Raw genomic sequence first — 24715 nt, 5'->3', positions numbered from 1 at the left:
TGACACCAGACATAGTTATTACACTATTATTGACTGTATTCCCTATACGGTACTTGACATCCCTGTGACTATTTTGTAACTCCCAATTTGTACTTCTTATTCCCTTCACCTTCTTCACACAGCTCCCTCCCCACCCCCCATCTGGCACCCATCAGTGTGTTCTCTGCCTCTATGAGTCTGTTTGTGTCTTGGTTATCTTTGTTTTGAAGGGAGTGATTCCAGTCTGGTCGGGGTAAGGGCCAGGGAGTGCACCTGCAGAACAGCCACAGTACAAGACATTGCCAGTGAACGCTTTCTTACCACTTTGCTCCCTGGCATAATTGTAATCCAGGTTAGGGGAAGTTGTACTGGTTTTTCATGAATCTTCATATGATAAAACATCCAGTATGTTTACCTTTGGCTTAGTTTCATTACTTTTCAGTTTATGAAACACTGGCAGCTCAGGGCAGCATGTCATCCAAGGTTTTGCCTTCACATGATACATCAATAGCCTGCTTCTTGGAGAAATTTCACCACTTTGGTGCAAGAAGTGAGAGAGACTCTGCAGGCAGCCTAGATGCTGCCTTTCCTTCCAAAGGAGGTGGTCACTGTTTTGTCCCAAGTGGGTTCCACCCCCTCGGAGAACCCATGCCCTGACACCTGGCCCAAATGTACTGAGCAGGCATGTTCTTCAAGCATTCTTCCTGCCAGGAGGGCAATACTCCCAGGCTTCCTTCATATAAAACTGTTCCAGGTTTTAGGCATTTTCCGGCATCACTCAAGATTTTTCTTGGGCTCCTTGTTATTGTCAGTTGATTTCAGGGAGGAGAGAGGGCAGAGCTGTCTTTATTGCATTGGTTTAAGCTGGAAACCACCTTCTGCCAACCTCGACTTTAATAACAAGTTTTCTTCCTGCTACATGTATAATACTTCTTTTGTTTTAGCCCCTTTTCTCTGTGGCAGTGAATAGGGCTTACCAGAAAATTTTTTCTTAAAGATAGGAAAAAGTCACCCCCTACCTTATTTTAATGAAACTTATATTACATATTCTTAATATTCCCTCTTCATTATGTAGCATGGTTCTTAAGAATTGCCACATGTGAAAAAGACTCCTAGGAGATACTGGCATTTTACGAACAGGGGTCAGGAACTCAATAAAAATACGTTTAAAATTAAGTGTATATTTATTAATCACTCTGAAATTCATATTGCTAAAATTATTCTCTTAGCCCTGGCCAGATTGGCTCAGCGGTTAGAGTGTTGGCCTGTGGTCTGAAGAGATCCGGGTTCGGTTCCCGTTAAGGGCACGTACCTTGGTTGCAGTTTGTCCCCGGCCCTGGTTGGGTTGTGTGGGTGGCAGCCACTCGATGTGTCCCTTTCACATAGATGTTTTTCTCTCTCTCTCTCCCTCCCACTCTATCTGAACAAAATATCAAAAAATGTCCTTGGGTGAGGATAAAAAAAAAAAAATTCTCTTAGTAACAGTTCACAGACATACAGGGTCTGGGATCTGGGGATTACTGGTCTGTAAAATATGGAGGGTTGAAATTAATTTCAGCTGTTTCATAGCTTTAGTTATATGGTCATGCATAATATTTTGGTTAAGTGGGATTTTATGTTAAGCAGTTTTTATCATACAGCAAAAACAGAATAATTTTTTTTTTATCCTCACCCGAGGACATTTTTCCATATTTTTGTTCAGATAGAGTGGGAGGGAGAGGGAGAGAGAGAGAGAGAAACATCGACGTGAAAGGGACACATTGAGTGACTGCCTCCCGCACAACCCAACCAGGGCCTGGGACAAACTGCAACCGAGGTACGTGCCCTTAGCGGGAACCAAACCCGGGTCTCTCTGGACCGCAGGCCCACACTCTAACCGCTGAGCAAAACTGGCCAGGGCCAGAATAATTTTTTATTTAAATAAGATATTCTTGGAAGACTTGTATAAGGACCAAAACCTAAATCAACTATAACACAGTAATAATTGTCAGTTGCTACAAATACCCTATAGGATTTCTTCAGCTATGTCAAGCGATAAGAGTTGTTTTTTTCTTATTGTTAGCATAGCTCTGTGTATGAATAAAAAAGTTAACTCAGACTTTTCCAGGACTAACCCTGTTTAGGATTCAAGGCAGCTCTAGGAATGTGGATATTGTTTTGTCTGTAGTTTAACCACGTTTATGAACCTTCTGAGGATTGTGTTGTCCAGCTGAATGCCTGAGGGGCCCTGCGCATCTGGGTTACATGTGTGCTGAGATTTTGATTTCCGTCTGCAGCCAAAGCCTCAAGCAGGCAGCAGGGGGGTGTGGTTGGCAGCTTCAACAGCATCCTTTTCCCTGTAAGGTACAAGGCCCTACTGCTTTGTATGTGATATGACCACTCTTTCAGTTTCCTATCTTTGCTTTCCATTGTCTGCTCCCCTACACTCCAGCCTCATGGTTTTCTGAACAGATTCTCATTGTATCTGCCACTGGGCAGGTCTCTTTTCCCAGGAGGCCGAGGGGCCTATCAGGAGCTATGGCCTGGCAGCTCATATTTCTGTTAAGGCAAAACTAGCAATCTGCTGAATAAGCCTAGCATTAAGCTGACAAAAAGAATGGATAAAGCAAACACAATCTATTAATTTTCTCATTTTGGACTTTATTTAATAGAAGTTTCTGTACCACAACAATATTGTGGAATATATACTCCATTTTATGAATCATGCCAATGTCTAACTTTTATACAAACTACGTTCCAATTATATAACTGTCCAAGCATAATCCATCAACCTAACAATTTCCTTTAGCTGAATCTCAGATGCTGAGACACGTATTTAAATATATAAATTACTATATTTAATCAGTGATTGTAATATGGAGGTCTGAACCCTCAGCTATTGTAAAAGTGAGATCTAGGTGCTATTTTCTTTCCAAAGTCACAGAAAAAGGAAAAAGTATTGATTTTTATTTTACCAAGGTTGGGAGCAAATCTAAAACACTTAAAGGATATTGTTTATCCTCATTCATTTAGCACGAGTCAAGTAAAATGTCATCCATCTCATTAAACATTTTTAAAAAGTAAATTTTTCTTTTTTGTTATAATTGAAACCTCAGTAATATATTTCTGATTTATAAAAATAGAAAACCATTAGTTATAATTTAACTAATTTTATATCCAAATACTTAAGAGCATGGGATCGATTGCTAATGGGCAGAAAATAATAAAAGGAATACCTGGTGGTAATAATGTAGAACAAAGCAGTTAAGTGAAATTTTCTTGTGACTTACTATTAGTTATGTTATACTACTAAGTAAGAAAAATTATGCCTTCCTATGATAAATTTAATGTCTTTTTGATATAAAATTAAACTTAGTAGATTTCTGCAATGTCAATGTTGTCGGCCTTACCTGGCTCCTGAGAAAGTATCAGTTGATAATCTTGAAAAGGTTTGGTTAGCACTTATTGGGCTCTGATTATTTCATCTCTCTTGCTTTACAAATTAGCTGAGACCCCGAAGCATCCTTCAGACTATTAGAGACAGAGATTTCATGGGTGTTGCAGTAGAAAATTTGTTTTTTAAACAGGAAGAGACCAGCATCATTTGTTACTGTTGGCAGAGAGTGATCTAAACAAGAGATTAAAAAAAATAAACTCAGCAAGTATTGAAATAGTGTTTACAAGGAACCAGGCTCTTATAAACTCTTTAGAGCCATTAACTCATTAATTTAATCCCCACAACAACTCTAATAGGTACCACTATTAACTTCTTTAGCTGATGAGGAAATAGAAGCACAGGGAACTTCAGTAACCTTTGCAGTCATTTGACCAGAGAGTGACTAAGAGTCAATCCCAGGCTGCCTGGCTCCAGAGGCTTGGCTGCCTTTCTATGTGGCTGGTGATAAACAATGCTAACCTGTGCACTGACTGAGCTGGTTCTCTGGTATAGGCTTTACGCCAGGGAGAACCAATCACTCTCAAATACTGTGGTGAACTTGAGAGCAATACCTATGCCAGCCAGGCACATCAATATACAGACTTCAGATTTTTAAAAATAAGATAAATCATTAATTTCTAAGATGTTAATACTTCCCTTTTAGTTTTATCATAAACGTTTCTTTTAAAAAGCCGACCTTGCCTGAAAAGAATTATCCATCACTAGGCCAGCATGGTTATATTGGCTTTGTAAACAACCAGATGAACTGGTGGAAATAAAGTGATGAAAAGTCATCAGGGTTGGAGAGGGCAAAACTAAAATCTTGCTTGCTCACCATTCATGGATTTCTTTCACTTGCACAGGTATTTTTTTTTTTTTTACATGTGAGTTTTACTTTTTATTTAATACTGTATGTTGCTCTACTTTGTATTTTAGATTCCCCGTATCTCCAAATGTTACAAAATACCGTAATGTCATATCCTCCTTTCACATTAATTATCAAATTGATCATTTGAGTAGTTGAGTAACTTGTAAGTACTCTAAAAAGCAAAATATAAAAAAATGAATTTAAAATTGGTGATTTCATCCAATCAACTGTCTAATGGGGTAGAAGGGAACCTCTTATATGCCAGACTTCAGCATTTTACAGTTATCCTATTTAATGCCACAGCCTTGCAAGGTGGTATCACAGCCACCATTTGAGGGCTGAGAAAAGAGGCTTGCAGAGGGTAATAGCTAGCCAGAAGATTCCGTTTAAAAAAGGCCTTAGTGGAATAATAATCTCAGGTGTTTCAGGCTGCATATAGCATAGCACTATCTCAGAGACCATCTAAGACATGGATATCCTACTACGAAGATACTAAATTTGCTCTTTCATTTGGTTTGAAGCAAACCAAATTTGCTTCAATACCACTGCATCTGGAAATACCGAGCAAATAATGGCAGTAGGGGCATCTTCATTATTACTTGAAAAAGAATCACCTGCACACACACCTTGGAAAAACGTGATATAGCTAAGGATTCGGCCTAATGTAGTTAGCAAGAGAAGCAGCTTTTGAGCAAGGGTAGGTCATGGCCTAGGAGGTGAATGAAAACAATTTGCCCATTGAAGCTGATTGGTGCTGCTGTGTTCAAAGGCCCATAGGCTGCAGAGAAGTCCTTTCTGCCCACCTGAATGGATGGATATACAGTAGTTACAGTAGGACTACCCAGTGCTCACCTTCAGGTGGGAAGGCAAGTCCTGTCATCAGGGACATACACAGATCCACATCACATCCTGACAGTACGTTTCCATAAGTGCAGGATGGGAGATTTCATTAACCCAGGATGGGAAAAACACCTCGTTCGCCAAGCGTGTATTTTGGGAGGAAATGACCCCACTGAAGTCACCTCTGCTCGAGATACCCCTTTCCCTTCAGGTACATCATGCATTATTACTGACCCCTGGGTGGAACGTATCAGAAGCTCAAGACCCGTCCCTCAGCCCTAAGCAGGGCGGGGAGTGCTGGGGTCCCCAGGAAAGCGGGGGCGACGGTGACGCCAAGAGGAGGTGGGGGCCCAGGTCCAGGCACTGGGTGAAGGGGCTGGTTTTCCCGCGGTGCTGGCCAATCAGGAGGCGCGGTGTTTCCGGAGCGGGGAGGGTCGGGGGTGGGTGGGGGCCCCCAGTTCTTTGGGTGCGGGCGCAGCGCCGCCTGCAGTTTCCAGCGAACGCGCGGAGCCCCCAGGGGTCTCCGGGCGCGCCGGCCTGTCCAGCTTTTCCTTCTCGGCTTCCCCGCCCCGTCAGAGCCGCCACCTCTGCGACCCTCTGCGCCCGGCCTCGCCCTCTTCGGACACCTCGGCTCTGCCCGCAGAGCGAATCGCCGGGCCGCTCTTCGCCCGGTGTCCGCGGGCCGTGCGGGGGCGGTGCCGGCGGGGGAGCCTCACCCGCGCGGGCGGCGGTAATGCTGCTGCGGTTGCCGCCTTTGCGGCCGGGCCGGCAGTTGGCAGTGGCAGTGGCAGTGGCAGTGGCAGGAGCCGGAGCCGGAGCCGGAGCCGGAGCGCGCTCGTCGTTGGCCGGGACGCCGCATTCGCCTGCGCTCGGTTTCCACGGCCGCCGCGGAGCGCCGGGGCCCGGTGCGGCATGAAGAGGAGGCTGCACGCCGGCGAGCGCCCAGCTCCTCGGCCCCCAGGGCCCCCAGGGCCCCCGCAGGTCCCCGCGTGCCGCGCGCTCCGGCTCCGGCCCCGGCGCCCACGCTAGCCCCGCGCAGACACCAGACGCCGCGGCCCAGAGAAGGCGGCGGCTGCGGCGACCCAGGCCTGCGGAGTGCGGGGGCTTGGCGTCCTGGACTCCGGGACGCGGCAGCCGGAGCCGCCCGGGAGCCCGGCTGTGCTGCAGTTTGCTGCCCCTCTCCGCAGGGGTGCCGCGGCGCGCAGCCCGCGCCTCTCTCCACCTGGGCGCCTCCCGCCGCCTCTGCCGGGCGGATAAAACGTGCGTCCTTGGCCTCCGCAGGTCCCTGCGTCCCCTCTCTCCCCTCCACCCCTTCCCCGTCCTCCTCCCGCGCTTCCCCTCCCCCGGCCTCCCATTCATTCCGTCCGCTCTCTGCCTTTCCTCCTTCCCGCTTGGGCCCTCTCCTCCAGAGCCTCCCGCGCGGACCCCGCTGCGGCCTCGGAGTTCTTAGCACATTCATGGAAGTTTAGGGCCTGGACGGTGCCCACAAGTCCGGCCGGAGAGCGCAGCCCGAGCTGCTGGCCGGGAAGAGGAAAATGTCTGTGCTCAGGCGGATGATGCGGGTCTCCAATCGCTCCCTCCTCGCCTTCATCTTCTTCTTCTCCCTGTCCTCATCTTGTCTCTACTTCATCTATGTGGCTCCGGGCATCGGTAAGCACCGAGACACACCCTCACTTCCCACGGTCACACTGGAGGAAATGCATGCAGGATGTTACTTATGGGATTTGTAAGCTGTATAAACAGAGGCCCGGCAGAAAGCGTTTTATTTGACATGTGATTTCAGACATGTCAAATAAACTGCTTCGGGGCATGGCTTTGGTATGTGAGTTTTGTTAATGCACGCTTAAATAACTTAAAGACTGCTTTAAATGGACATAGCAAAATTAGGCGTGATGGCCCCGGATGCCCTGGTCGCTTTCTGAGCATTCATGACAGTTTTATCCGTTTACTATCAAACCTTTAAGCCTAAACTCAGGGCTTAATCACAGTTTTATTCAGACACTATCAGATAAAACATCTGGTTGTTAAATGATGGAAAAACCAAGGGGAGGAAATGTGGTTGAGTTCAAGAATGTATGTATTCTAGTGTTCTAGGTCACTTTGTAAAAATGGGGTCAGTGAACATTTGTGCCATACTTTAGACATTTTTAGGCGATGAGTTGTAAAAGCGATGCTGCATTATTTATTTTGCTTGGGCTTGCTTTTCAGGGATGGATCACCTCTCCTACCTGTTAGGATGACTTCTGAGATAAAATAATTAAAATAACAATTATGTAAGATAGTTTGTAGTTTAACATTTTAACCTTTTTTTTTTTTTTTTCGGCCTTTGGTCTAAAATACACTTTTGTATAATTTGCTTGAATTGGCTTCTTTATTAAATGTCCTAATTCCCCAGCCCCCTTTGGTTGAAAAAAGTGCCAGTGTAGCATTCTAAGGAATAGCTATTAAAACACATTGTATTTCCAAAACTGCTGAGTTTTTTCCTGGATATTATATGTTTAATGTTCCATTACTCAGTACCAGTGTGCATCTCCTATCATTTGTTAGATATCAGTATTGTAAGGCAGTGTCATTTCTCCCTTGACTTAGCTAAAAATGTGTGGCCTCTTACAGAGTGAACACACATGCAGAATTTTGAGATGGAATTATTATTAGGGCATTGTGTTGTGTCGTTATAGATTATTGTAATGAATTGTGGGCTGGGGGTGGGGTCGAGGGGGAAGAAGCAAACCTCATTGAGATCATTTAATTTACTAAAATTACTACAAGACTTTTCCTTTTAAAAATGAAATACTTTATTGAGTCTTGAGCAAGGGGGTTGGCATTTTAACTTATTTCAATACTTTTCAAAGTAAAAAGTATGCACTGAATTAGTGTCTTTATATCATTATTTTTTACTGAAGTATAGTAAAACTATGATATATTAGTTTCAGGTGTACAACTTGACTTTTTCTTGATTAAATTTTAGATTCAATTAAGATATATAAGCTCAGATGATGCTTGAGAAGATATAAAGTGTTGAAACCTTGATATATCCCCAAAATAGAAGTTTAAGGGTTAAGTTTGAAGAAATATGATGTTTTAACATATTATTTTCTTTTAGTGCAGATTTTTTTTTCTTTAGGCTAATTAAAACACACCTTGAAGTAGTTACCAAAATAATTCAGCAGGCTTTTCTTAAAATCTTCTGCCATTTTGGAAGTCTTATAAATTAACTCCTCATTCTACAGCTTGTTAAATTTTCTCATGTAGCTCTTTAAGGATTGACCATCTTTGGGGGATGTTATTTTATTAGACATTTAACTGAAAGATTTAGGAGAAAAAGTTTTTTTTCCACTTAGATAACCATACTCTTATTTTCTTGGTATTTTGAGTAACATGTTGGAATTATGTTACTAAAAAAGCTAACCAAAGGAAATCAGAATTTCAGCTCTTACTTGATAGTCACCCATTTTTTGTTAGTGTATTAATTGTTATCTATGGATTCTTAAAATTTAATTGATGTGAAATACTAATACATTTTTCTTATTTAGGCTTACTGTTTGCCATAGAACAATCACTGATATGTCATTAAAAATTGTGCAGTTTTCTTAAGTTCACACACTTTGAGCTACTGTTTTGATGGGTCTTACAATTTATAACATTAAAAATTGATTAAAGCTAGCAAGAGTGAAAAGCAAAACTTACAAAATTCTATCAGTTTGTTAAACAGAATCTATTTCCCAAACCCAGTATAATTTAGTAGGAAAAAAGCCTTTTTTCATCTTCTAAGTATTGGGAAACAGTTTTCCAAAAATCACATTTTTGCTTGAAAGCGTGAATTTGATCATTGGCAACAAATACTGTCAGTTTTTCCTGACATGTCAGGCTCACTTTGTTTATTTTTGGGAAAATGCAAGTCAAATACTAAATAACTATCATTTGTCAGTTCTTTCAAGTAAAAATAATGTTCCATGAAAAATGTGGCTAGTTCAGCTTACAATGCAACAATCAATTGCATAATTTGATTTTCAAAATGACAATGGTAGTACTTTGGTATGCTGCAAAGGGCTTTGTGCATATTTTCTATTTCATCCTAGATTTCTTATTAATGAGACATACCCAAAACTAATTAGGTTCTCATAACTCATTTACATTATGGGCCCCTAGAATCTTATTGAAATAATTCACATGTCAGCCGGAATTACATCTTGAGGCAAAATTTTCTTATGACTAAAATATATGTTGTATAAGAGAGCACATTTTATTAATTTAAATAAAAGTTTTGGATCTCTTCTGTTAAGAAAGTTTGTATTAATCCTGTCTACATCAGCCTGTTTAGTAGACATCAGTTAGTGACGTTGATTAATAAAACTATGCAAGTTTAAGGTATACAACTCTATAGTACATCCAAGGAAACTGGCTGGGTTGAGAATGGAATTCCATATAGTAGGAAAACAGTTTCCAGTATAACTTCCAACACGACATAGTCATTTCCGGCTATAGTTTTAAAGGCATAGATGAGCTGACTTGCAGATTCATTCAGCAGACGTGAATAGAGAACCTCAGATAGGCTAGACATTGAGTCATGGAAGCTAGATGATGAAGACACAGCTCCGTCCCTCACACTACAAGGAAATGAGCACTATGAAAAAGCTGTAGCAAGTCCTTGGAAAGCACGAGGGGCTGGGGGGGAGGGGTGTGAGGGCTGTTAAGGATTTCCAGGGGAGGTGGTGGTGGGAGTGGGTCCTTGAGATAGAATCTATCTAGAGTAAGGAATTCTAGTCAGAGGGAGCAGCATGGAGTGACAGAAAATAGGAGTATTTCCATCTGGCTACCACTTAAGGCCTGGGGTGATAGATAGGCCAGACTGGGGAAAGTCTTGGGGCTCTCCTGCTCAGTCTGGTGTTCTGGTGCTGGAGGTCCCTAAAATTCCTGGCAGAGGAAAACTGGTCTTGGCTCAGACAACTTTCTCAAAGCTGTCTGTGATTAAGAAAGAAGTTTATGTGCCTATAATCAGTGGGGTAAAATCATGGAGAAGATTGTACAATTTTCCTGGAAGTAGGGATTTCACTGTTCCTTTGATACACCAAAGTCCTAGACGGCTGATAGGCTGCTGCTGTATTCTTTGAGTAAAGGTGGAATCTGATTAGGTCACTGGGGTCTGAATTCCCATTGGCCCTTTGAAAGATTCTTGTCCAAATACTTTGTTATTTGGGCCTGTAGGGGGTTTGTGCCCTGCTGGGACTGGTGGAGTTGGTGATGGGTGGTCAGGGTTTTGGAGTATATTTGTTGTGGGAGAGTGTGACTTAATTAGGTCCTTGCTCAAAGCCTCCCTGACCTGTTGGCTGGGTTTCTCTTGGCTAGTGCAGAAGGTGGCTGGTGGCCCTGCAGCTTTCTTACCACAGCCCTTTAGTGACTGACATTGGTTAAAAAAATTATACAGGTTTCAGGAGTACAACTTTACAATACATCATCTGTATATTGTATTCTGTGTTTACCATGCCAAGTCAAGTCTCCTTCCATCACCATTTATCCTCCCTTTGGGTTCTTCTACCCCCCTTCCCTCTAGTAATCACCATACGGGTTCTTTTGGTTTAGGCCATGGTGTTGGTCATTTCTTTCCTCTGGTCTTTCTAATTAGCCATGCATCCCATGCTAAAACGTTTGTCCTGTGAGTTGCAGGAAACGCCAGAAGTTTGTAAAAGGGGAACGGTGCAGTCCTCTTTTTATCTATTTATTTAAAAGTATATTTTTACTGTTTTTTAGACAGCAAGGAAAGAAGAAGAACAGAGAGAAACTTCGATGTGAGACCTAAACATTGATTGGTCATGTGCCCTGACTGGGAATCAAACCAGCAAAATCTTTTTGGTGCGCAGAACAATACCCAACCAACTGAGCCACCCTGGCCAGGGCCCATCCTCTGTTTTAGAGCAATTCTTCTGTCCTGGAGTACAGGTTATGGAGGGCAGAGGAAGTTATTTCATGATCTCTCTCCCTTTATTTTCCTGTTCCTATTTCTCCACTTGTTCTAAGCTGTTGGACTTCATCTGTGGCTACCTTCTCCTCAGCCTCCCCGTGTTCATCGAGCAGATAGCCAGTGGGAAATTCACACAACTGAAGAGCAACTATTCTAGAATAGAGTGCAAAATGCAGTTATAGATGTACCAGTTTGTGGTTAGGGACGCTAAACTAATATAGGTATCAGGGAGAAGGGGACGATTAAGCTGAGGTCAGAAGTTTAGGTTAGATAATTAAAGGGTTGGCTTGGGGAAGAGTACTTCTGGCAGGAATGGAGTATTTGAAGGCGAGGAGGTGAGAGAGAAATGGAAAGTTAAAAAAAAAAAAAAAAAGCAGGGGCTAAAGTATAGAGTGCAGAGGGGAGTTTGGGCTGAAGCCAGAGATAACTGTGACTCCCCTCATACAGATCCTTGTAAGCTGGGTTTGAGAACCTGGATTCTAGCCTGAGGACAGTGTCGAACCTTTGAGCTTAAATTTAAAGTAGGAGAGTGACATGAACAGATTTAGAAATATTTAGGCTGCCCTGGTATGACTGCGTTGAAAGAAACAAGATTGGTAGAGGGACTGGAATCAAGTGTTTAGGTAGATTAAGTTTGGAGATGGGATGGGAGGAGATAAAGGTGTTTGTGATAGCAAAAATTAGATGCATATGGAGAGGGAGGCTGAGGGAGTTCGTATCTGATGGGGGTGGTGGTGAATGAGTTATCTGTGCAGAGTGAGGGGCTTTGTTTATGTGAACAAATCTCAGTATAGAGTGAACTGTTTCCAAAGAGGTTAAGAAATTTGGTTTTTGCCTTGGCACATACTAGAGGCTTAGTAAAGAATTGTTGCTCTGGCCGGGTGGCTCATTTGATTGGAACATTGTCTGGTACATCAAAAGGTTGTGGGTTCAGTTCCTGGTCATGGCACACACCTAGGTTGCAGGTTCAATCCCCAGTCAGGGCATGTACGGGAGGCAACCAGTCGATGTTTCTTTCTCACATCGACATTTGTCTCTCTCTCCAAAAATCAATAAAAACATATCCTCAGGTGAGGATTTAGGAAAAAAAGAATTGTCGACCGACTGACTGTTCCTGATTAAACCACTTCTTTTGGTATGCAGTTGGTTCTCTCACCAGCTGAGTCATCAGTGCCATTCTGATATTCGATGTTAGACACCTTGGGAGAATATGGAGGGGATTAGGAATAGTGGAGGAAATGCTAGGATTGGTCAGTGTATTAGATCTCGGATTACCCCAAAATGTAGGAGCTTAAAGCATATCTTATCTCAGAGTTTATGATGGTCAGGAATCTGGACATGGTTTGGCTGATGCCCCTGGTTCAAGGTCTCTTACTAGGGCTACAAGGTGTTGGTCAGGGCTGTGGTTGAAGGCTCCATTGGAGGAGGATCTGCTTCCAAGTTCACCCATGTGGATTTGAGGGTGCACAGGTTGTTGGCTGGAGGCCTTACTCAGTTCCTTGACACTTGAGCCTCTCCATATTTTCTTTTTCAGCAAAGAGTCCCTGGGTCTGGTCCACACTGCCACAGTCAAGCTGCAATTCTTGAGCAGTGTGCAACTCAACTCTGTCGTTTCAGGGTCAGTGAATCTAAATCTCATGGCCTTGTGGGCAATGAGGTATTTTGAAAAGGAAAATTGATTCATTGAAATCTGACAATGCTAAATGATATTCTCCATGTTATTCTTTTATGAATAAATGTTAGGTCTGTTAACAGTGTGGCAGAATGATATAGTGATGTATTTATTCTTCAGCAATGTTCATCGTTACTGCTTTTTAATGTTTATTAAAGGTAAAAATAGCCATGCCTGGATATTTTTAAAAGAAAAACTCCTAATCTAGATTTGTAGTCTCTGTACATGGTAGGTTTTCCAAACACTATTTGGAATTTGGTTGGGAACAGAAGGCATTTCCCTCTTGACCGTTGTAAAGGGTGGGTAATTTTCGAACCCATCCTGGGACCAGCCTGTTTAGTATAGCATGTATTAGAAGATTTCTCAAAGCACTTGTCTTGTAGGCCTTGGGCTTTGGTGGTTGTAGATGCAGCTACTCCTCTTCCCACCACAGCCCCTATGTTTATTTGCTCCTGTGACCCAGGCCCCAGGGCTATGAGAATCTTGGACACAGAGACCAGTGTCTCTGGAGCCAAAGCTGTGTGCAAAGAAGCCCCAGGAACAAGATTCCAAAGTTAGCCCACTGTTTTGTCCATGGAGGTGTCCCTACCATACTCCCTACTCCGCATTAGTAGGATAGTATTGTTGTAAAGAAAGAGAAGGAAAGACAGACTCCCAAAGATGGTCACTTGCCCAAAGTCTCACATCGTGGTTGGAGGAGCTAAAGTAGACAATTTTGGGGGGCTGGAATGTGCATCTTGGAATATCTAACACTTTCCACTGTGCCTGAGGTGAAGAAACTGATCATTGTTGCCCTAGAACATGGAAGATTTGGGGGAAATAGGAGCTCTCTCTTCTTCAGCTTAAAGGGTTACCATATAAAACAGCGATGAAACTTTTTTTGGATAGCTCCAATGGAGTGAGGGTTATTACAATGAGGCAGATTTTTGATTCATTGTAAAGAAACAAACCAAATCATTCTAATTGAGCTGTAAACAATGAAATAAGTGGCCCTTTAAGTCCACCTTTCATTTTGTGTTTTCAAGCCGAGGGTTTCAAACCTGTTAAGGCTGGAGAAGTGCCTTGTTTGGGAGACTGGACAGGCTTCTGATAGCCCTTTAATCCCAGTCACTCTGTGCTGTGTCCGACTCTGCAGCAGCCTTGCTCCCCGAGCCGAAGGGCAGACCTGCTTCTCTGCCTGTTCCTTCCACCCACACTTCTTTTGGTGACTTGTTTTCCCTTTCAAGCCTGCCCTTCATGTTTGCCTTAACCTAAGTAAAAACGTGGAGGTGGGTGGGAGCTGTGGTGAGCCTTGCTGAGAGGTAGGCAGTGCACTGCAGGGTGATTTTTCTGGAGCTCGGATTTCCTAGGTCATGTCTGAGAGTTTTTAGAGCATCCAGGGCCCCTGACGCTTTGTGTGTTTACAGCACTCTCCTTTCGGCCAGTTTTCCCGGCCTCCTTACCAAGCTGAGTGTTGTCACCACGGCCTCAGGCTGCAGTTTACCAGTTTAATCAGAATAGCCTGTCCGCTATTTCTCTCCTTCCTTCCTTCCTTCCTGCCTTCCTTCCTGCCTTCCTTCCTTCCTTCCTTCCTTCCTTCCTTCCTTCCTTCCTTCCTCTCCTCCTCCTCCTCCTCCTCCTCCTCCTCCTCCTCCTCCTCCTCCTCCTCCACTTTCCTTCTGAATCCGGTTTATTTATTTTTTCTTTTTAATTTTTGGAGGACACAGTGATTTAATATTTAAAAGACCTTTTCATTTCTGTCTTTTGTCAGGATAATAACAAAGCGAATAATAGATGAGTAACACTGTGATTTGAGTTGAAGATCAGGTCAGTCGAGGTTGAAAGTAGGTTTTCTGAGGACACCTAGAATGCCATTAGTATGCCACTGCAAATTTAGGAGTTCCAGTTATTGCCAGGTATTTTTACCTCATGTCTTAGGACCACTGGAGAATTTCAGGTAGCACTCCAATTTTATCTTTTCCTTACCATGTAAATCCTATATTGGGCCACCCTGATTTATGTTTCATGGGCATATTTGTTTTTGATCATAGAAGAACTTGGCAGAGTTTGGTTTAAGCTACAACTAAAACTCCCCTCAGTTAAAATAGGAGAGCTAGCTTAAAGGTGTTCTTTGAAAAGATAAACAAAATGGACAGACCTTTAGCTAGATTCACCAAGAAAAAAAAAGAGAGAGGGCTCAAGTAAATAAAATCAAACATGAAAGAGAAATTACAACTGATGACAAAGAAATACAAAGGATCGTAACAGACTACTGTGAGCAGTTATATTCCAATAAATTGTACAACTCAAAATAAATTGCACAAATTCTTAGAAATATATAATCTTACAAGTCTGAATCATGAAGAAATAGGAAATCTGAATAGAGTTGTTAATAGTAATGAGATTGAATCAGTAATCAAAAATTTCCCCCCATGCAAAAGTCTAAGATGAGATAGCTCCACTGATGAATTCTACCAAAGAAGATTAATACCTAACCTTCACAAAATCTGCCAAGTGGTTGAAGAGGAGGGAACATTTCCAAACTCATTTTACGAGGCCAATATTATATTTATACCAAAACCAGACACGGATACCACACACACACACACACACAATTACAGCTAATATATCTGATAAACATAGATACAAAAATCCTAAACGAGATATTAGCATACCAAATTGAACAATACATTAAAAGGATCATACACCATGATCAAGGGGGATTTATTCCAGGGATGGTTTAACATCTGAAATCAACATGATACACAACATTACCAAAATAATGAAAATCATACAATCATTTCAATAGATGCAGAAAAAGCATTTGATAAAATTTAACATCCATTTATGATAAAACCTCTCAACCAAGTGGGTATAGACTGAACATACCTCAACATAATAAAGGCCACATATGACAGCCTGACAGCTAACATCATACTCAACAGTGAAAAGCTGAAAGCTTTTCCTTTAAAATCAGGAAGAAGACAAGGATGCCCACTCTTTCATCTTTTATTCAACTTAATATTGGAATTTGTAGTCAGAGCAGTTAGGCAGGAGCAAGAAAGAAATCTAAGCATCCTAGTTGGAAAGGAAATGTAAAATTGTAACCATTGGTGGAAGATACGGTTTTATATACAGAAACCGCTAAAAATTCTACCAAAAAATTGCTAGAATTAATAAACAAATTCAGTAAAGTTGTAGGGTGCAAGATCAATATGTAAAAATCTGTTGCACTTTTATACACTAATAATGAACCATCCAGAAGGAGAGATTAAGAAAACAAACTCATTCACAGTTGTATCAAAAAGAATAAAATACCTTGGAATAAATGTAACCAAGGAGGTGAAAGACCTGTACACTGAAAACTGTAAGACATTGATGAAAGAAATTGAAGACACAAATAAATGGAAGGATATTTTGTGCTTGTGGATGGAAGAATTAGTATTGTTAAAATGTTATTACCTAAAGCAATCTACAAATTCGGTGAAATCCCTATCAAAATTCCAATGGCATTTTTCATAGATATAGAACAAACATTTCTAAAATTTGTCTGGACCCTGAATAGCCAAAGCAATCTTGAGAAAGAAGAGCAAAGCTAGAGGCCGCACGCTCCTGGATTTAAACTCTATTACAAAGCTATAGTAATGAAAACAATATGGTATTGGCACAAAAACAGACAGATAGATCAATGGAATAGAGAGCCCAGAAATAAACCCAGGCATATGTGATCAATTAATTTATGACAAAGGAGGCAAGAATATACAATAGGGAAAGGAAGTGTTTTTAATAAATGGTGGGAAAATTGGACAGTCACATGCAAAGAATGAAACTGGGTCACTGTCTTACACTATACACAAAAATTAACTCAAAGTGGATTAGAGACTTGAATGTAAGACCTGAAACTATAAAAGTCCTAGAGGAAACCATAGGCAGTTAGCTCCTTGACATTGGCCTTAGCTATGATTTTATGGAACTGACTTCAAAGGCAAGAGCAACAAAAGCAAAAATAAATGGAACTATATCCAACTAAAAAGCTTCTGCATAGCAAAGGAAATTATCAACAAGACAAAAAGGCAAGCGACTAAATGGGAGGAAATATTTGGAAATCATATATCTGATAGGCGGTTAATATCTAAAATATATAAATAACTTCTACATTTAAAAATGGGCAGAGGATCTGAACAGACATTTTTGCAAAGAAGCATATAGGGCCAACAGGTACATGAAAAGCTGCTCAAAATTACTAATCAGCAGGGAAATGTAAATAAAAATCACAATGAGATATTAATTCACACTTGTCAGTATGGCAGTTATTCCTACCCTCTGGTAGGAATGTAAACTGGTGCAGCCACTATGGAAAACAGTATGGAGGTTCCTAAAAAAATTAAAAATAGAACCTTCATATAATTCAGCAATTCTATTTCTGGGTATTTATCCAAAGAAAATGAACAACTTAATTCAGAAAATATATGTACCCTTTGTTCATTGTAGTATTATTTATAATAGACAATATATGAAAACAACCTAAATGCCCATCAATAGATGAATGGATGAAGAAGATATGTATGTATAGTAGAATACTACTCACCCATAAAAAAGAATGAAATCTTACTAATTTGCAACAACATGGATGGATCTTGTGGGTATTATGCTGAGTGAAATAAGTCAGGCAGAGAAAGACAAATACTGTATGATTTCACTTACATGTAAAATCTAAAAAAAAAAAGCAAACAAAAGGAAAAACCATCTTACAGGTACAGAGAAGAGATTGGAGAGGGCTCGGGGAGGTTAATTGAAGTAGATGCAGGGGATCTAGAGGTACACACTTCCAGTTATAAAATAAGTCATGGCACTGTAATGTACAGCATGGTGACTACAAATAACACTGTGTTGCAAAATTGAAATTTGCTAAAAAAGTAAATCTTAAAAAGTTTTTATCACAAGAAATAAAATTGTGACTTTGGTGACAGATGTATGATGATCATGTTGTAATATAAACAAATGTCGAATCATGTACACCTGAGACTAATATAATGTATGTCAATTATACTTTAATTTAAAAACAAAAAAAATCAGTATTTGGCTAGAAAAGGCTTTTGATAATATCTGTACAGTTAAGTAGTTATATGAAGTTTGTTAAACATGATATCTTGATTGAAATATCTCTTGTAATATTTGAAGCTTGTTAGTGTTAATATGACTGTACTGAAACCATGTTATATATATTGCCTTCCTGATAATTAAGTTAATGACTCAGAAATTATGCCTTCTAATTATAGTGTAATTTCCAGTTTGACTCAGAGAAGGGAAAACTGGGCTTTATTTTCATTTAAATCAAGAGACTTATGGTAGAGAATTATAAGGTGCCTTGTTTATTTTATTTTATATTTTTATACATTTTTTTTGGTACATGCCCCTAGCAGGAACCGAACCCAGGACTCTGGTCCACAGGCTGACGCTCAACCGCTGAGCCAAAGTGGCCAGGGCTAGGTGCCTTGTTTATTGATTTGAAAATATTCTTTAGCATTGAAAATCTTAGAAAAACATTTCCCATGCATTGTTCTTTTCTCTCTTGTTTTACAGTCTTTTTATTTTCATGAATAAGTAAGCTGAAATTGTGAAAGGTATTTCAGATGATCGTAAAACATATTCAGATTGGTCTCACTTATATTTTTTCTTATGGTAGAATTCATAAGTGGATCGAGACTCATCTCACATTCACCTAATGTACTCTGAAATCATTAATTTTCCATAATTATATAATATTTCTGGGGGGTTTTATTTATAGTTTGATCTTTTACTTTGTAATTTCATTAAGTAAATTTCCCTACGGAGTTGATTCTGAAACTCTAATTGTCTGCTTTCTTCCTTCCCTAATTCTCTCATTTCCTTCTCATTCGACTTTTCTCCAATGTGGTTTATAACTCTTAACTCTTTGGGGTCCTTACATTCTTTAAAGAAGCTATGCATTTATTTTTAAGTAAGTAACAGTGAATTAACAAATGACAATCCTGATAGCTATCTTGTGTTGGTGTTTTCATATTCCCATGTCCAGAGTCTATTTTTTTGAATTATCAGCTAAGTTTAAACTATCTTGAACTGATGATCTGGTTGTTGCAAAAGTACTTCCAATGTTTTAGGTGGTTTATGCTTCTTTAGGATTTTGATATTTATAGAGGAACCCCCAAGGTCCCTTAGTTACTGGTACAGCTTGGCAAATGGTAGGCATTTAATAAATACTTGTTGAATAAACATGTCTTTATCCTGAACTTCTTTAATAAAATTATTAGAAAAGGTAAAAAAAAAATTTTTTTTAATCCTCACCAGGAATCCAACCTGCAACCTTTTGGTGCATGGGACGATGCTCTAACTGACTGAGCAACTTGGCCAGGGCTTAAATTTTATTTAAAAATATTTCACCTTGCTCTGTATTCAAATACAAATAATCTTTAGGAATAACTTAAAACTGTTAAACTGCAGAATAGAATTGGCAAGACACCTGTTGTAAAGAATTTTTTGTTAATTTTTAGTGTCTACAGCATCAAAATCAGAGCTGCTGGCTAAGATATGACCTTGATATGTACTGTATATGATTGCTTGATAAAATGAGATGGTGAACACAGAATTTTTTCATTCTCTTTTCATTAGTCAGCCCATGACTTATTTGAAAGATAGGGAAGAGGATAGTATACGTTGGTAATTATTTGCACTACAGATCTCCTTAAGCCTTCATACCTGGCTTTGAATTACTATCATTGTAGTAAGATACTGTTTAAGTAGTACTTGGACATAAAGTGAATTGTTTGTTTTGTAGCGTGACACAGCCTAGAAGTTTGCTATTTTGTTTTTAACCCAAGCAATACTTTGTCTAGGCAAAGTATGAACTGTATGTTCTATATAGTCTGGGGTTTCTGACATCATTATTATTGGAGAAAATATATTTAGCTTTACCAACTTGGATGAGTAATTTCTGGGAATTTGTTGAAAAGGGACTAGATGTGGAAAGAAGAAAACCTTTAAACCTCTGAAACAGATATTGAAAAGATTATTGTGAGTTCTTAGAAATTCACAGATACCGGATTTGGCTATCTGTAGTTATATCAAGGGCATATGTAAGCAGTATTTCAGTTTTTTTCCATATTGTTTATTTCCTTATATATTCTGTAGATAATATGCGAAGCCATTTTTTCTCCTGGAACTTCAAGTGCCCCTTCTGACTATATTAGTTGACATCTGAATTTTCTCTCCCATCGTCACTTCCCTCTTAACTTTTTACATCAAAGAGTTATCTTCTTTTTTTTTTTTGTCCCTCCGTTTCCTCTTCACCCATTACTGCTTCCAGCTTGCTGCCCCTCAGAGTCATTCAGATCTGTGCTTGAATCCTAAGTCTACCTGTGTCACTTTTATGATGGGGAGAGTTGTACCTATATCCTGGGCTGTTAGCTTCTTAGGGCCGCCGTACGTCACCACACGCTGAGTGGCTTAAAAAAATAGACATTTATCATCTCAGTCCTGTTGGCATTTCTTGGCTTTCTAGGCTGTGGCCACGTCACTCCAATGTCTGCCTCCATTGTCTCATTGCTTTCCCCCGGGTGTGTGTGTGTGTGTGTGTGTGTGTGTGTGTGTGTGTGAAATCTCTCTCTGTCTTTCTCTTGTCTGAGCACTTGTCATTGGATTTGGGGCCCACCCAGGTTATCCAGGATGTTCTTCTCATCCCAAGATCTTTCACTTAATTACGTCTGCAAAGACTCCTTTTCCAAATAAGATAACGTTCACAGGTCCTGGAAATTTGGATGTGCACACATCTTTTTGAGGGCACCCGTTCAACCAGTGCATGTGAACAGTTATAGAAATTAAATGAAATATAATTTTCTATATGTATAGTTACATATATTTATATATGGCATTTAGCTCAGTGCTTGGCCAATATAGGTACTCAGTGAATGTTAATTCATTTTCCTTCTCTTTAGAAAGCGGTACCCTTCAATGTAGCATCTTGGATGATTTCAGAAGTTAGTACTTAATTCTGTTCCTGCTCCACTCTGTACCCTGCTCATGTCCCTGTGACCATTAGGAAGTCTGGTCCTTGTCATCCATCTTCAGCTGCCTGCCTGCCCCGGGTGTCCTCATAGCCGGGGCCTGTTCCCCCTTGAACTTGTCCAGATCACAGTCTTTCTACCCTTTCACTTCGGTACTTTCTAGCCTCTGTAAACATTACTTCTCATCTTCACAATGACCTCTGGTCCCCTCTCCCTTCTTTCTGGTTTTTCACACCATCTGTCCACTTGGACCTTTATAACTTATTTTCGTTGCTACCCAACCCCATTGGATTGTTAGTTCCTGGTGATGCTCTGCACCCGTGCACCACAGAGTCTCTGCTTATACTGTCCCATCAATGGAAATCCGCCACCTTCCCTTCTTCTTGCTACTTCTAGTGCCGTAAATTTATTTATTTGTTTTTTAATTTTTTTCCCTTTATTGATTTTATAGAGAGAGGAAATGAGAGGAAAAGAGAGAGAGAAACATCGATGAGAGAGAACACTGATTGGTCGCTTCTGCATGCCCCCCACTGGGGATCAGGCCCACAACCTGGGCATGTGTCCTGACTGGGAATCGAACTGGCGACTTCTTGGTGTATGGATCGATGCTCAACCACTGAGCCACACCGCCGGACTAGTGCCTTAAATTTAAATTTACTCTTTCCTCCCTCCCTCAGGCCAGTCATGGTCAGGTCCCTCCTGTTCCAAAACAACTTCCCTTGACCTTGCTCTCTCTTATCTTTTCTGAAACTTAACTGTTTTCACATTGTCATTATCCACTTAACTGTTTTCCTTTTGTTCCGTTACTTTCATGAAACTGCTCTTTTTTATTTATTGACTGATTTTAGAGAGAGAGAGGAAGGGAGAGAGAGACAGACATTGACTTGTTCCACTTGTGCATTCATTGGTTGATGTTTTAAAATCCTCACCTGAGGATATTCTTCCATTTATCTCCAGATAAAGTGGGAGGGAGAGAGAAAGAGAGAGAGAGAGAGAAAGAGGGAAACATCGATGCAAGAGACACATGAATTGGTTGCCTTACACACAACCCGACCTGGGCTGGAGACTGAACCGCAGCCGAGGTACGTGCCCTTGACCGGAATTGAACCTGAGACTCTTTGGTCCATAGGCCGACACTCTAACCACTGAGCCAAACTGCCCAGGGCTCATTGGTTGATTCTTGTATGTGCCCTGAACAGGGATCGAACCTACAACCTTGCCGTGTTGTGAGGAAGCTCTACCACCGGAGCCACCCAGCCAGGGCCCTGAAATTGCTGTCTTAAAGATTGACAGTGATCTTTTAACAGCATTTTGAAGAGGCTAAATGATATGGTGGTAGAGCTAGATTGCTGGAGTGAGAGTTTGAAGTCTAGCTCCACTGCTTGCTAATGACTGTGTGACCTTTAGCAAGTTACCTAACTCCATGCTTCAATTCTTTCATCTGTAAAACAGGAATAATGCTAGGACCTACCTCACAGGGTGGCTTGTAAGATTTAAGTAGGTTAGTATATGTAAAAAGCTCTTCAAGGGTGCCTGGCAGAGTATGCACTGAGTGTTAATTGTTTTAAGTCTTTGTTCCCCTCTGTGGCATTGGACGTGGTTGACTGTTCCCCGTTCCTTCCTCTCTGCATTCAGCTTCAGACTAATTTGTCTTGGGCCCTTTATCTGTGTGCCTCCTATGTGTGGTCTGCCTCCACTTCCGCATCTGAACTTCACCTCTTACTCTTTTCTAGATCATTTTTTCCTGTGGTAATTCACCACCACAGTTCCCACTGTTCCTTTTATATGAGTGTCTCCCCAAATTGTATTTCTAGCCCCTCTTTCTAGGCTCCTGCCCTACATTTATAACTCTATAACTGCGTGCTATAATGCCCAGCCCACACAGCCACCCCCAAGTAAGCTCTTCATGTGACTGACCTGTTGTGTGTCCTAGCACTTAGGGGCATGGCACCGGGATCAGAGGGACGTTGTGTGTGAACCCCTCAGAGCTCAGGGACCTTTCCAGATCGCTGCAGACTGGCCTGTTCTCCTTGTCTTGGTACTTACCATGCATTCACCGAACAAAGTTGGATGTGGAAAGGGATGGGGAGACAGTAACAGCAAATGTGTTCCTTAGTTTTCTTAAGCTGAGAGTGAGACAAGCTCATAAATCTCTTTCTGCACAAACCCAGGGTAGGATGCCTAGAAGCTGTTGTAAACTGTTGATTTTTGAAGGATTTTTGTTTTTTTAAAGTTGTCACAGTTTTTTTTTTTTCCCCCTGGAAAGCAGAACTGGTAAATAAGGTAAATTTCTGTCTATAATGCAAAGGCAAATAGTGAATGAACTAAATTGGAGACTACGGCATGCTTTTAATTAAGCAATAGTAGTTTTTAGTGTTATTTCTGGTTGTGTTGGGACCAAAGGGCAAGGCTGGGAAAGATCTGTCTATTTGTTTTGGAGATGCAGTTTCTCGTGAGTTGGAATAGAAATTTTAGACCAAGATTTCCTCTAACTCACTGGCTTGTGAATCAGACATTGTATTTTATATTAAGGATAATTAGGCACGTAGTTACTTGAGTGTGAGTTAACTTAGGTTTATGATGTTTGGAAATCAGACGATTTAAACCATTTTCCTGCTCGGTTGGTGTGACTCACAGCACTTTGTCACACCACTTTCTTCCTGTTAGCAGGACTCTATTTAACCACAGCTTTATTTCCTAGTGGGTTTTGATCTTCAGGATCATTAACCTGAGGAATGTAATTCAATTAGCTGTACATGATTTAAAATAAACTAGTAGATTTTCCATTTGGAGAGGTTGGTGTCTTTATTTTTTCTCACATAGATCTAATGAATAGTAAATGCATTATATTGTGAATGGGTCACCTTTGTCACAGGTGTCATCATTGACCATTTTATTTTCTTAAACATTTTTGTTTCCTGGTATTTTGTGTGTGTGTTTTTTCTATCCTCATCCGAGGATATTTTTCCATTTATCTTCAGATAGAGTGTGTGTGTGTGAGAGAGAGAGAAATATTGATGTGAGAGGGACACATCGATTGGCTGCCTCCCACATGACCCCGACCAGGGCCGGGGATGAATCACAACCGAGGCACATGCCCTTGACTGGAATTGAACCCGTGACTCATCGGTCTGTGGGCTGACCCTCTAACCACTGAACCAAACCAGCCAGGGCTGTTACTTGGTATTTTGAAAGTTTCTAGGAAAATTTGACTGTTCTTTTCTACCCAAGATCTTTTCCTTGCTTCTTAAATTTGACTTGGTTTTGAGATGTCAGACATGTTTCTTTATGTAAATAGGTATGTTAATTAAAAGTAAAAGCTGTATAGTTTCTAAAAATCCTGTTTCCAGGTCACACAATAATGCATGCTGTTCTTACCTAGCATATCCTTGTGTAGGCCAGTACTGTTTGCTGAAGTCTGGGAAACAATACTGGCCGTGCTTAACCCCTGGCTCAGTCGTGACTGGTCTTTGTGCAGTTTGGTGCAGAACAAATATTGAAAGATATTTACATCACTGATAACAAGTTTCATGTACACCTCTGGGATTACATGATCCTAGGTGTTGTATATACATTGGTGTTAGTCATCTGTTCGATGTTTTTTTCCTGCATCATTTCAGTTGAACTTGAGATCTTGGTTTAGGTAGAATTGCTAGGGTTAGTTTGGCTTTTATTGAACATTTTCTCACATTTTTGGTTGGTTATTCTGTCTGTCTTTGCTTTTCACTTTCTCTTTTTCTTTTAAAGTTCACTCAAGTTCACGTAATAAAAACATGTGGTGTTTATAACCCAGTGTAATAAATTCAAGCCTAAACTAGTCAAATCTAATTATAGGACAGCTTTCTAGAGAGGATATAGACATGCTCTTAAACATGATTGAGGTAAAGCTTATGTGAAACCTGGATTTCTGCTTCTCTTTTATGAATCGGAGGTGAAAGGAAAAGTTGTTATTTTACTGTTTCTG

At 40.8% G+C, this 24715-nt stretch overlaps 1 protein-coding gene across 1 annotated transcript in view; it reads left to right on the top strand.

Moving 5' to 3' along the window:
* The first annotated feature begins 6406 nt into the window (after window positions 1-6406).
* Window positions 6407-24715, top strand: part of B4GALT6 (beta-1,4-galactosyltransferase 6) — a 59601-nt gene continuing 41292 nt past the window's right edge. Inside the window, exon 1 of the mRNA XM_036244484.1 lies at window positions 6407-6752. Coding sequence (XP_036100377.1) covers window positions 6638-6752 — 115 coding nt within the window. The 5' untranslated portion in view covers window positions 6407-6637. The remainder of the gene's footprint in view (window positions 6753-24715) is intronic.

Source organism: Molossus molossus, unplaced genomic scaffold (genome assembly GCF_014108415.1).
Source record: "Molossus molossus isolate mMolMol1 unplaced genomic scaffold, mMolMol1.p scaffold_m16_p_6, whole genome shotgun sequence".
NCBI classification, from domain to species: Eukaryota; Metazoa; Chordata; class Mammalia; order Chiroptera; family Molossidae; genus Molossus; species Molossus molossus.
The sequence above is the reverse complement of the archived record's forward strand: the minus strand, read 5'-3'. Positions and strand labels throughout refer to the sequence as shown.